Source organism: Limulus polyphemus, unplaced genomic scaffold (assembly GCF_000517525.1).
Source record: "Limulus polyphemus unplaced genomic scaffold, Limulus_polyphemus-2.1.2 Scaffold212, whole genome shotgun sequence".
Taxonomy (NCBI): Eukaryota; Metazoa; Arthropoda; class Merostomata; order Xiphosura; family Limulidae; genus Limulus; species Limulus polyphemus.
In genome coordinates, this window is record NW_013665822.1 from 676,689 (window position 1) to 689,575 (window position 12,887).

At 29.5% G+C, this 12,887-nt stretch overlaps 1 protein-coding gene across 2 annotated transcripts in view; it reads left to right on the forward strand.

The window, feature by feature from the left end:
- The window catches only part of LOC106478449 (N-acetyltransferase 9-like protein), a 21,903-nt gene that overhangs the window by 4,718 nt on the left and 4,298 nt on the right, over positions 1 to 12,887 (forward strand). For both annotated transcript variants that reach the window (XM_013938992.2, XM_013938991.2), the window contains exons 3-5: positions 5,183 to 5,236; positions 9,052 to 9,132; positions 11,704 to 11,763. In XM_013938992.2, the coding sequence (XP_013794446.1) occupies positions 5,183 to 5,236; positions 9,052 to 9,132; positions 11,704 to 11,763 (195 nt within the window). The remainder of the gene's footprint in view (positions 1 to 5,182; positions 5,237 to 9,051; positions 9,133 to 11,703; positions 11,764 to 12,887) is intronic.

Genomic DNA, 12,887 nt, shown 5'->3' on the forward strand with positions numbered 1-12,887 from the left:
ATCTACAAATTTAAGTCATTTATTGATCATTCCTTCATCTATGTTACTGATGTAAATCAAAAACTAAAGGTCGGTCCTAAAACTGAGCCCTGAGGTACCCCACTTGTGACATTAATCCACTTTGACTGAACTCCCTCTGCTTTCTTCCATTCAGTCATTGTTATATCCAATTTGCTAACTTATCCCCCACACCTATAGGGCTAATTTTTTTACAAGCCTTTTATGTGACACCTTGTCAAATGCTTTCTGAAAATCCAGATACATCAAATCTACACAAGCTGTAACCTTTTCAAAACCCTCGGGGGAAACATTGTCTGGCCCAGGAGCCTTATTGTTCGTTAAACTTCCCAATTTTTTCTTACCAGCTCAGAATTAATGTAGTCATCTTGTTTGATCTCGTTTCCATGTATTAACTGTTTAAGATGTGGAATACTGCTTTTATCTTTGTTAGTAAAAACCAAAGAAAAAGTAAAATTTAATAACCCAGCCATCTCATAATCATCAGATAATAGCCTTCCTTTATCATCCCTCAAGGGTCCTACCTCCATTCTAACATTTTGTTTACCCTAATTTATTTACAGAAATCCTTAATGTTATTTTTTTACATTTTCAGCCAACCTGTTTTCATACATCTTTTTTGATGTCCTAATTTCCTGTTTCAGCAACTTTCTTGATCTTCTATAATCTTCTAAATCCCCTGTCATACCAGTCAATTTAAAGTTCTTGAAGTTATGATGCTTTTCTTTAAATTTATCTCTAAACTCTTTGTGAGCTAACCTGGTTTTTTACTTGCTTCTTCTCTTTTTTTTATACTGTGCATAAATCCACACCAATTTATCTTTTGTTTCAAATTAGGACAACTTTGAAAAATTTGTCTCATTCCTGCCCCACTCTTACACAACATTTTAAAACAAAAAAGTTTCTTTCCCCAGTTTCCTGATATTATAAATATTTATTGAATCATCTACTGAATGAACCTTTACCTTCTGAGAAGCTTACAGTCATGACTACTATTCAGGGCAGTGGATTAGCAAATTAGATTGTTTATGGAAAGTGGGAGTGAAAAAACTTTTGTGACTGTGGTGATGCACTTTGTTTTATTGCCCGTAATGGTGCAAAAGGGAGAATAAAGAGAGGGCAAGAGGTTTGGCATAACTCTAGGCAATTGTAAAAGTATCAGGGAGGTTTCAAGTCTACTAAAAGTTAGCGGGATTATTTCAGGCCCTCTTGAAAAAAAGGTGAGATGGCGTCCAGCCCCATGTGAAGCACTGACTTTACATAATAAAGACAACATAGTTATTATTCTAATATTTGGTTTAGAACACAAAAGGGATAAAATGGACATTTTCTCCTCATTCTGTTTGAGCAGTGGCTAGATCACTAAACCCAACAGTGTGTCATTCTGTGCAGTTTGGCCTATTTACACATGTAATGTACTGTAAATGCACTTTAGAAAAGTGAACTGTTACTTTAAAAATGCACCATCTTGGTAATAGTAGACATCGATACAAATTCCACAACCAGTAGAACCTAGTTTATGATGTGACTGGAACCTAATCGAGATATATGTGGAACCAAATAAAGTTCTTTGAAATTTACACAAAAGCTACTTCATGCTAAAATTAACATAAACAAGAAAAGTGTTACTTTAAATCTGATTTAAGTTTCTTATTGTTCAGTGCTACAGTTGAAGTTTCTGTACAAAATCATGTATGTTTGTTTGTCTTGTTTTCATTAGTGAGACATAACATTCAAGTACATAGGTTTAAATGATTCTACACAGTTGAGTGTTTTTCAACTCGTTGACGTTCATAAATAAGATTACTACTGTCAGAATGATGTAGAATATGATAAAATGCTGTATGTGTAGATTAAATACCATGTTTTTAACATAAGGGTGTACAGCTATATGGATTGAGACTTTTGTTTTACTATCAGTTTTATTCATTAAAATAATTTTTAATGAATTTTCTTTAAAAGGTGTTTTTACACATGTAGTTGTGAAAACTCAGCCATAGGTAATGTAACCAATAAAGCATCAAAAAAGTGGGTAAAACTCACCACAGGTCTAAATCTTAATTGTACGTGAGGGTTGGTGTGTTCATGTCAAAGCCATTTTATACAGTTACATTCAAACTTTAATTAAACAACTTTGTTGTCAATGTATGTTAGTAAAGTGGGCATAAAAATGTGGTTTATAGTCCAATGTTTTCATATTATCTAGTTGTTTATATTATCTAAATAAATTCCCAGTCTTCATTTATCTCTATCGCTTGATGCATCTGTTCTCCAAATTCCTCTTTTAGATTTTCTTTTTATCCTTATATGATCTTCTGAGTGTCCCACCAATTACACATTCATAGTATAAATATTGACAAGTTGAAATATAAATTTCTAGCCTTCAGGCTTCTTGCTTTACTGAAATATAAAAAAACAAAAGTCAAACCAACATGCTGTGCATTTTCTTTTTCATCCTGTTTTCAAAAAATGCCAATAATTCTCTCTGACATTTAATGTTGGATTATTTACAACCAATAGAAAGAGCAGATTCTTCTTCATGAGATTTGTTAGGAGACTAGTTTTATTGGTTCTCGTAATTAGATATTTGGCCTCAGTTTCATTTTTTGCAATTATTTTTCTGCTCTGAACAAGAAATGTTATCTGTTGATTACTTAGTTAGAAAGACAACTAAATACAGTTGTTTTATGATACTTTTTTTTATTGCCTTATGTATGTTTTGTGTTCTAAAATGTTTATTTGAAACTCGAAGTTTTTATTTTAAAAACTAAGTGAGAATAGTGAGGTGTGGCTCGGTTATGGTTTGCACTTGCAAAAATCACCTACTTTGCTTATTTATGACCTGTGGTTAATTACCTTCCACTTTGTTTATTGTTTTTGATGAGATGATCAGTGCTCAAGTAAGTACTAAGCACAAGAATAAAACCATAAATTTACAGGAAATATATGTGACAATATTAACAGTTGAAATTTGAAAATAAGAACTACATGAAACAAGGAAAATTTTACATCAGAAGAAAAAGTTGTTGTTCAATTTATTTCATATGTTCTTCAATTTTTCATTTCACTGTACAGTTAGTGTTAGGGTAGACAAAATAACTGATAAAATATAAATTTATACCAAAAATAAACTTTTGCTATTTTTTTGGGAGGTTCTAAAGGTTATGCAAATGAAATATAAAAACTGTAAGATGAAAAAAATATTTTTTATTTTTAACAAGAAAATCAGCTTTCACTCAGACTGTCAGTGTCTGAGTTAGGCTGACTCAGTAAATATGCAGATAAATATTTCGAAAATATACTTTATTAAAAAAAATTTTTTGCATACAATACACTTCTCATGTTTATTAAAAGCTTGTCAGGTGTTGTGAAGATACACTTAGTAAATTTAAAATTGTAGTAAATATTAATTCTTCATTATGTCATTGGTCCAATGGACTGATACATGCACATACAATTAAGATCATCATTACATTATTGTTTTTATAGGGCTGAGATTCTTTACAGTAGGTGGCTGTGATTTGTTGGCAATAAATTTCAACAATAAATGGACAACGTACAACCTATTTGTTTTAAAATAACATATATTCAAAACAAGTCAAACATATGTACAAAAATTTGATACACTGTTGTTTACCACAGTTGTATCTAGAGCTTTAAATAATTCTCTTTTTTTGTCAAAAGTCCACACAAGCTGGTTCAATTAACTTAGAACCCAATTGACAAGACAAATTATTTCTTCTCTCCTCTGTTATCACAATACAGTCAGTGATAAATTCACTTACATTACCACAGTTGTATCAAAAGCTTTAAATAATTATCTTTTTTTTTGTCAAAAGTCCACACAGGCTGGTTCAATTACTTTAGAACCTAGTTGACAAGACTAATCATTATTCTCTATCTCTGTTGTTACAATACAATCTGTGAAACTTACTTCAAAATCACCACTATAACCGTTGGTTACCATAGTTGTATCCAAAACTTTAAATAATTGTCTCCTTTCCATCAAAGTCCACACATGTGGGTTCAATTACTTTAGAACACCCTATGACAAGACAAATTATTGTTCTCTATCTGTGTTGTTACAATACAAACTGTGAAACTCTCACTTTATAAATTGCCTGTTATGGCTCAACTGACAATCACACAGTAAATTTACTTTCATTAACTTAACTTCTGTACCCGCACATACTTATAGCATGCCACAGAAAAATCTATAAATATAGTTCCGAGTAAGATCACGTCAACAATATTACAAAAGACTACTACACCAATTAAACTTCATACACAATGTACAACTTGTACAAAGTTACAAAATGAAACTTGTTATAACTATTACTTTTAAAATAATTAACTTTTAACAGTCTTGTTATGAGAACTAATAATTATTAAATATTAACTCATTAAACAAACTAAATAATAATTCTTAAACAGTCTTTTATATCCAACAATAATTATTTTTACTTTATTCAGCACTCATGTGAAATTGAAATAATGTAATCTTTGGTTTGGATAGTGATTATTAAAACTTTTATTGTTTTATGAACATTCTAGTTTGAGAGGAAGTATCCAGACATACTGCTTTTTATTGATAATGTTGATGGTATGAAAACCACTACTAAGAGCATGATATGGATTGTTCATAGCTGAACTTGAATTATTCACTGCTGCTTTTGGAAATGTTTCTCTTAAAATTGCCACTGCTTGTATATAGTAATATCCTGGTAATAGCAATATCTCGTTGTTGAAAGTAAAAAGGAACAGGTATATCAAATGGTGTTAATTACTTTTGAAAAATTAGCTATAAATTTTCTTGTATGCAGCTATTTTACTTTATAATGTGTAGTGTGCCCAATAATGTATTATTATTAGTTTAATTTTTGAAGTATTAGGAATATCCAAATGTGTTGACGTTTATTAAAAATAAATATGAATTACAGTCTAATATCTTAAACAGCTTATTAACTGGATAATTCAGAAAAATAAATTAGTAGTATTATTGCTACATCTTCTTCAAATCTTATATAAACATAGGTGCACTGTGATGACAACAGTATAGCTGAAAACATCATGCATATAAAAGCTGAAATTTCGTATGTACTATAAGGAAGTTTTAATTTGAAGGTTTTAAATACTATAAAGGTAACTTTTTTTTTATTTACAGAATGTACTTTCATAGTTCTAGATAAAGAGGATATGAAACAGAAAAGTGAACTAGGTAGGTGATGGAGTGTTATAATTTTTCCCATTCGGATAAATCGAAGTTCACTGAACATTTACAGAATGTTTTTTAGACACATTAAAGTTAAAAAGTTGTTCTCAGTTTATGTGCCAGAATATGCTTTATTTTCCAACTATTTATTTAAATGTCTTAGTCAACAATATTAGTTGTTTGACCTTTCAGAATATTTAAATTTATGTTCATATAACTTTGTGTTCTGTTTACAGACAAGTATAAATTAGGTGTTTTGGTGATGAATGACATTTTTAGTTCTTTATAAAATATTTGGGGGGGTTAGATATATATTAAAATAGTATGATTTATTAGGGACAAACTTTTAGGCTGCTGAAGTTATTTATTGAAACAAACAGATAAAATCCATTAAATAAAATATTTGTGTTAGTCATATCTTTGAATCTATCTTGAAAAAATTATAAACCAACACTATTTTTAGAATAGGAGTGTAGATAAATTGAACTTGATCAAGTGGTGTACGTCTTGGCCTTTAAGAGCCATCAGTCTTTAACTATAATTTCATTTACTGAATTGTATATCAGCAAACTGTTAAAGATGGAAGGCACTAAAAATAAAATACTATGCAATTTTCCTTTTCCATTTTCAGCTTTACATTAGAGGAAATATTCTTAGTTGTCCTGATGTTGTTTGTTACTATATGAAGCAAACATTCTTTACAAAAACAAAATAAATCCTACAAATTATTTGTTGTGTTTTTCTATATTTATTTTTGATTGACATTAGTCATCAATTTCATACTATTTACTACTATGTAATGTTTCATTTTAACTTTAACTGTGGCTTTTAAGTAAAATCTCTGAATATGCTAGAAAAATGTAGAATTCTTAAATTATACTGTAGCATGAGTGATTAATTACACCCATTAAGGTTTTGTTTTGGTGTGTGTGTGTGTTTATTGCTGCTTCTTTTTTCAAGTAGTTTTGGTGTTATTGAAAAGTTACTTTTGTTTAAAGTATATACTGATGATCAGAAGTTATTGTTTACATTAGCTGTGAGTTTTTTATTACACATTTTTGTTTATTTTATTGTACTAAAGATAATTTTTTGATTTATAAAACATTTTAGTTTAATGTTTTTTTAATCTTTGAATGTACAACTTTATATTTTTAAAAAGTAGTTAAGAAACTATGCTTTTCAAAACTATATAAACAGCCAACTTCACAAGATTTTTCTAAATTGATTTTACATTTTAGCCTTGTTTACCAAGGATCTTAATATAATATTTGTGTACAGCACCATCAGTAAAATCTATACTCATTTCAGTGCAATCACTAATATCAGTTGTAACAAGTAGTATAAACATATAGATCCTCAGTAGTTGTGTGAATTTATCAACTAGAATAGAAACCACTTAACCCCAAAGTACTTATTTGTTTTTATATTATTCACTATCAGTGGGATCTACCTACTGTATCATATTGAATAACTCAATGTTTTTTGCCTGATTAACACTCAGTGTAAAGAACCGAGTAAAAAAAAATTGGAATGGTATCAATTGTATTTTCAGCTCAGCTTGATATAGGTTTCATATTACATTGCATATATGACACACTTTTTTGACAACAGTTTAGGAAAAAGTAACTTAATCACAAAGTGTTGTACATGAAGATGTCTATTATATTAACTTTTCTGTATCAGGTAGGTCAAAGTGTGCATCCCACAACCTTTTATACAGTTACATTCAAAATGTAACTAAAATACTTTATTATCAAGGTATACAAATGTACTTGGCATAAAAGCCTAGCTGATAAATCAAATTTTAATATTATATAAATTTTAAGTTCTTAATTTTATAAGGAAATATTTTAAAAAATCCTTAATCTTTCCTAATATGAAAATTGTGACATTTGCTCTCTAGGTCTTCTGTAATTTATTCACCACTCTTCTGCAAAATATGGAATTTAAAGTACATTATTCCTTATAACATTGTTATTACTCAGGCAGAGCTTAATTTTTATAGGCTTCAATCTTAGTTGGTTACAGAGCCATAAACTAGAAAATCAGAACCCATTTGCCACACCCTCTTGTTTCATCCTCTCTTTCACAAAGTGACAAGAGTTCTCTCTAACATTTAATACTTTATTATTTATAACCAATAGAAAGCCAGAGTTTTAATTTATCAAATGACATATTACATTACTTTGTTTTCTGTATGGAAAATTGTCTGTTTTGCTTCCAGTTCAAACTTTATACCCACGAAAAACACATTGAGAAGCTTTGCTGAATTTTTAATGGATCTTATCGCTTAGTTAAAAAGCCAGAAAAAGTATGGTAGTTATAGGACATTGTCTGCTTTTTACGTGTTATAATTCTGTCTTCTTAGCTACAATACTTAATTGAATACAAAATTATTTAGTGTGGTGGTAGGTACCATTAGTATAAAAAGTAGGCTTAAGTTTTATTGACTGTTGACAGCAAAAAGATGATGATCCAGGTGAGTACTATATATTTGTTGTCATGTGTATTCTTTAATTATTATAATAAAAATAACTAAAATGTAAACATTAGAAACTTATTAGGTTAAATTAAGTAAAATAAAGAAAAAATAATAATAATAAATTTTCATGAGATATGCTCGCGAGTAGCCCATACGCTACATAATTTGATAAGGTAATGTGAGCTATGAGTTTGCTGAGTGATTTACAACTTAAGATAATGTGAGTTGTGAGTTCACTGAGTGATTTACAACTCATGGTGGGATTACTAGTTAGACACGGTTCAAAGGGCAATAAAAGAATAAAAGTTAAGAAGAAACAGATGTATACTGTCACAAGCTTTAACCTATTTGGGATAAACAATTGTGATTTCCAGTTACAATTTGCAGTCATTCAAGAAAGAAAAAAAGGTAATTTAGAATTATTTCCTAACTTTTTTTTTATGGTGGTTACAGGGTTGGTCAATTTGAGCGACGTTGTATAGTTATAGTATAGAAAATTACAGATAAAATGTAAAGTTTATCTGAAAAAAACTATTTGATATTTATCTAGGAGGTTTTATGGATTATGCAAATGAAATTTGAAAATTTTCAGATGAAGAAAGGTATTTTTAATCTTAACATAGAAATCACTTTGCACTTGGAGCAGTCAACACTCCGACACCATATAATTGTGGACAAAGTTTTAGTAAAAATACTTAATTAAAAATTCAGATTTTTTTGTCTACAAAAGACTTAATGTTTACTGAAAGCTTGCCAGATTTTGTAAAGATACATTAAGTACTTTCAGAATCATAGTGTGTATACCACTATGGTTATAAGGTTATGTAAAATACATGAACCCTTTATGATAGGATTGAATGAAGGGTGGTTTGAAAATGTGTTAAAAAATCCAAAACAAACTGCAGATAAGAAGATTAGTCTCAAATGAGAATAATCAATTAGTTGAATGTAATTCATTAATGAGCCTGATGATATATTGATTAGTGAATTCCACTATTCACCAAGCTCTATACATGTATAGTCCCCACTTTAAAAGTTGAGTATATAAAACCTAACCTAAGTCATAGGCATAAGATCCATTATACATAATGAATTAAACTTTGAACTTTGTCAATTTCTGACTGAATATGTATTAAAAATTTATTAAAATTATGCTCAGTCACATCTATTTTTTAAAACTACACGTATGTGTGCATGTTTATTGGGATTTATCAAAGTGTCACTCTATAATTAAGACCCTCAGTTTTCATGGTAATGCACAAAAAGTTGAGGTATGTAGTTGTTGTTATGGGTACACTATAATGATTTTAAAATTATATATATTACTAACATGTTACAGATTCAATGATAGGAGACGTTAACTTATTCCTCAACAACCCTGAAAATCTCAAGCAAGGGGAAGTTGAAGTAATGATTGCAGGTAAAGTTATGACAATCTTTAAACTACTTGTAAAGAACAATCAATGGAAGGTTTAACATTTTCTTTAGAAGTGTAATTACCTGAAATAGTCATGAATTTCACCCTTCTATAACTATAAAGGCTATACATTGCAGCCTTTCTTCCTAAGTCTCAAGCTAGCCTGCTTATATTTTTATATGGACTTCTTGGAAGTTAACTTATTCAAACAGGCAATACAGAAACCCGTACAATTGGCTTTGCTTAAGACTGTGTATGGAACATTTGTTGAAGTATGTAACCTGTGTACTTGTGGTATGATACATGAATTTCTGTTTTGCCAGGGTATTTAAGTCTGGTGTTTTTTGTAGTTCTCTTTCTGGCTCTTAAATGCTTTAGAATATCCTCTTGTCGACCATAGTAGTCAGACACTGCAGAAGCAGCAGCCTAGCCAGTTTGGATAACCTAATACTGTGTTTGTTGAATAAAGAACTTTGTGTTTAAAACTACTTATGTGTTAATAATGGTTGGAGATGGCTTGAATGGGTAATGAAGAAAAACTTTAATGTAAGCTTAACATAACACCAAATGTACAATGTTTTGACAAAGTTTTGTCATCATCAGGTACCTGATGCACCTGATGATGACAAAACCTTGTCGAAACATTGTACATTTGGTGTTATGTTAAACTTACATTAAAGTTTTTCTTCATTACCCATTCAAGCCGTCTCCAACCATTATTAGTCTCAAAGTGGGTCCTCATCATCGAATTTGTACTTATGTGTTAGTTTGTTTTATTGTATTGTCCATGTTCACTTTATTCTTCCCTAATAGTCCTAAACCTATGTATGTCAAAACTTTAAAACTTTTCTGCTGAACAGCAATGTACCCAAATACTATAGAAACATTTTGCAAAAGATTTTTTTGTAATTTGTAAGATGTGTTAGCTGTGTACACATTTCAAATTAGATGTCAAATTACTGCTTTTTAGATTATTTTTGATTGCATATATTTTATAATATTTGTTGAATTACTTGTAACTGTCATTATAGTTATATAAGTTAACTTGTATATTTTTATATAAAGCAGACATGCTTTAAGACGTTCTTTGCCTTAATTTTTAGATTTAGATTAAAAAACTGTTAATTTAAAATGTGACCAATAAAATCGAGTAAAACATTTTCATATTTTAAGCAGTAAGTAAGAAGAGTATGTTTTATTAGTTCATTCTGTTAATAGACCTTGTTTTTCTCCACGTGAATTTAGCTACGTTGGTATGTGATATTTGTGGCTGATCATTTATATGTCTAAAAATATAATCTGGAATTTTAAGAATGGAAATATTCATAATAATTGTGAGATGTAATAATTATAAATAAAACTTTTAATATTAAATTGTTTATATTTTCACATACATTATCGGGTCAGGTGTGGCCTGGTAGTTAATATATTGAACTGTGAACCTGAGGATCCATGGCTCATGTTCCATTACTACAAAATTGTACTTTTGGATGTATGTTAAAAGAGTGACAGGCAAATCACACTTTTTTATTAGAATATACTGCTCAAAAGTTGGTGGTGGGTGTTGTTGACTAGCTATCTTTCTTCATATTACAAAATGATTGTTATGGTGGTGGGTGTTGTTGACTAGCTATCTTTCTTCATATTACAAAATGATTGTTATGGTATGAATGTTTTTTCAAGCTGGCGAAGCACAATTACAATTGATTTACTTATCATTAGACATTAGTATTGGGCCTATTACATAGAATGTAGAGGACGTTATGGTGGAAGTTTTGTCGAAATATTGTGAAAAGCAATATTTGCAAATATTCTTAAGCCTAATTAAAGTACTACTGAAATGCAGTTCCTTATTAGTTAAGCACTTATACTATGAAGAAGCCAACTCAAATACTTATTGTTTCAGAAAATTTTAATGGTTTTAACTAAAACAGTTAAAGGTGATATGAAATAAAATATTTTTTTGCAAGTCATGTGCAATTATTTCACTTTAACTAGCAATTTGATGAAAGCTTAAGATTTCCTTGTATGCAGAAGTAACGGGTTTATTAGGTGTTACTTTGATTATTTTAACTTTTTTGCTCACAATCATTTGAATACAAATACTTGATATTATTTCATTTACACTCTTTTGCAACGAAAGGGTAAAAAAGATAGGAAATAAAAAAAATTTAAGTCGTGTCAGATTTCATTGGATGGCATTCTTAACAATCAATCAAGTCTATCAGCTCAAAATTAGGGAAACCTAAGCTAACTTCGTAAACCTTGTGTAGCTTTGCATATTGATCTACACTTATCCAATAAGAACCACAAGGGAAATCAGCATATATATATATGTGTTTGTGTATTGTTCCTACAAAAAGGAGTGTTTATATTGCCTATATATATAACCAGTATTGAACTTACTTTTATAAGTAAACATTTTATTAATCTGAATAATACTTTGCATGTTTAAAACCAATATACCTCTATAGGTTTTGAAGATTCATCAGAATATATTTTTTACAAGACTGTTGATTCTAGTTTAATACATATTATATGTGATTAATATAGACAATTTTTTTTTGTGACTAGAGGAGTGTAAACGTGGCCAAGGTAAAGGGAAGGAAGCTTTACTGTTCATGTTACGATATGGTGAGTCCATTGCCAAAAGAAAATTTGCAGAACATAAAGTACTATCGCAAATGTGAAGTTTAGATGGAAGAATAGTGTAAAAACTTATTCAGAGTTGTTTCTTTGATATCAAAAAGGCTTGTATAAAATTTAGAAATGATTTACAAAATATTGTTTGGTTATAAGTGTGGTATTTGAAAATTACACTAGTAAAGGAACTAACCTTATTCATCACCATCTACTTACTATTTACTGTTTATGCTAGAATTGAACCTTATGATTGCAAGTGTTTGAAACTAACATTCTACCTTGAGAGCTTTAGTATTATAAAACTATTCAAAGAAAATAGTAATTTATTTTTTATAGCCAGAGACAGTTATTTTCTAAAAAGAATTTTTCTTCTTGTAATAGGAACTTTAGAAAACATAGTTGTTTTATTTATGTAACTAGTCAGTTGCTTTATTACTTGAAACTAATGTGAACATCCATTTAATAAGGATTGTTTCACTCTTTATTTACAATGCTAAAACTCCTGAGAATTCAATGTATATGAGGTTGATTTGTCAGTGAAAGGTTTATTCTTATCACTCAAACTGCTTGGATAACCTAGATCAGATGCAGATGTTCAAGAAAAACTAAATGATTCTACTTTGTGTTTTGTCATATTTAATTTGTATAAAGCAGTTTAAATATCTTATTATAATGAAGCTTGCGATGTATACGGCCAAAACTTGGATCTCAGAAACTACTGCACCTATCATCACCAATCATAACTGGGTAATTTTTTATAACTAGGCAGTATTTTTATAGCTGAACAATAAATAAAACAATTGAAATTTCCACAAAAATATTTTTCAGATTTAACCGATAAAAATTACAAAAAGGAGTAAGTTTTAACTATGCCCCCCAGTGGCACAGTGGTATGTCTGCGGATTTACAACACTAGAATCCAGGTTTTGATATCTGTGGTGGGCAGAGCACAGATAGCTCATTGTTTAGCTTTGTGCTTAATTACAAACAGTTTCTAATATAAAACAATCAAAAACAAACTTACAAATTTTTTTGTTTTTTTCTTTAGTGAAAATCTCATGAGTGTTACAACAGAAAAGCAAGGCACTTTCATTGATAACTGTGTCTACAAAGAA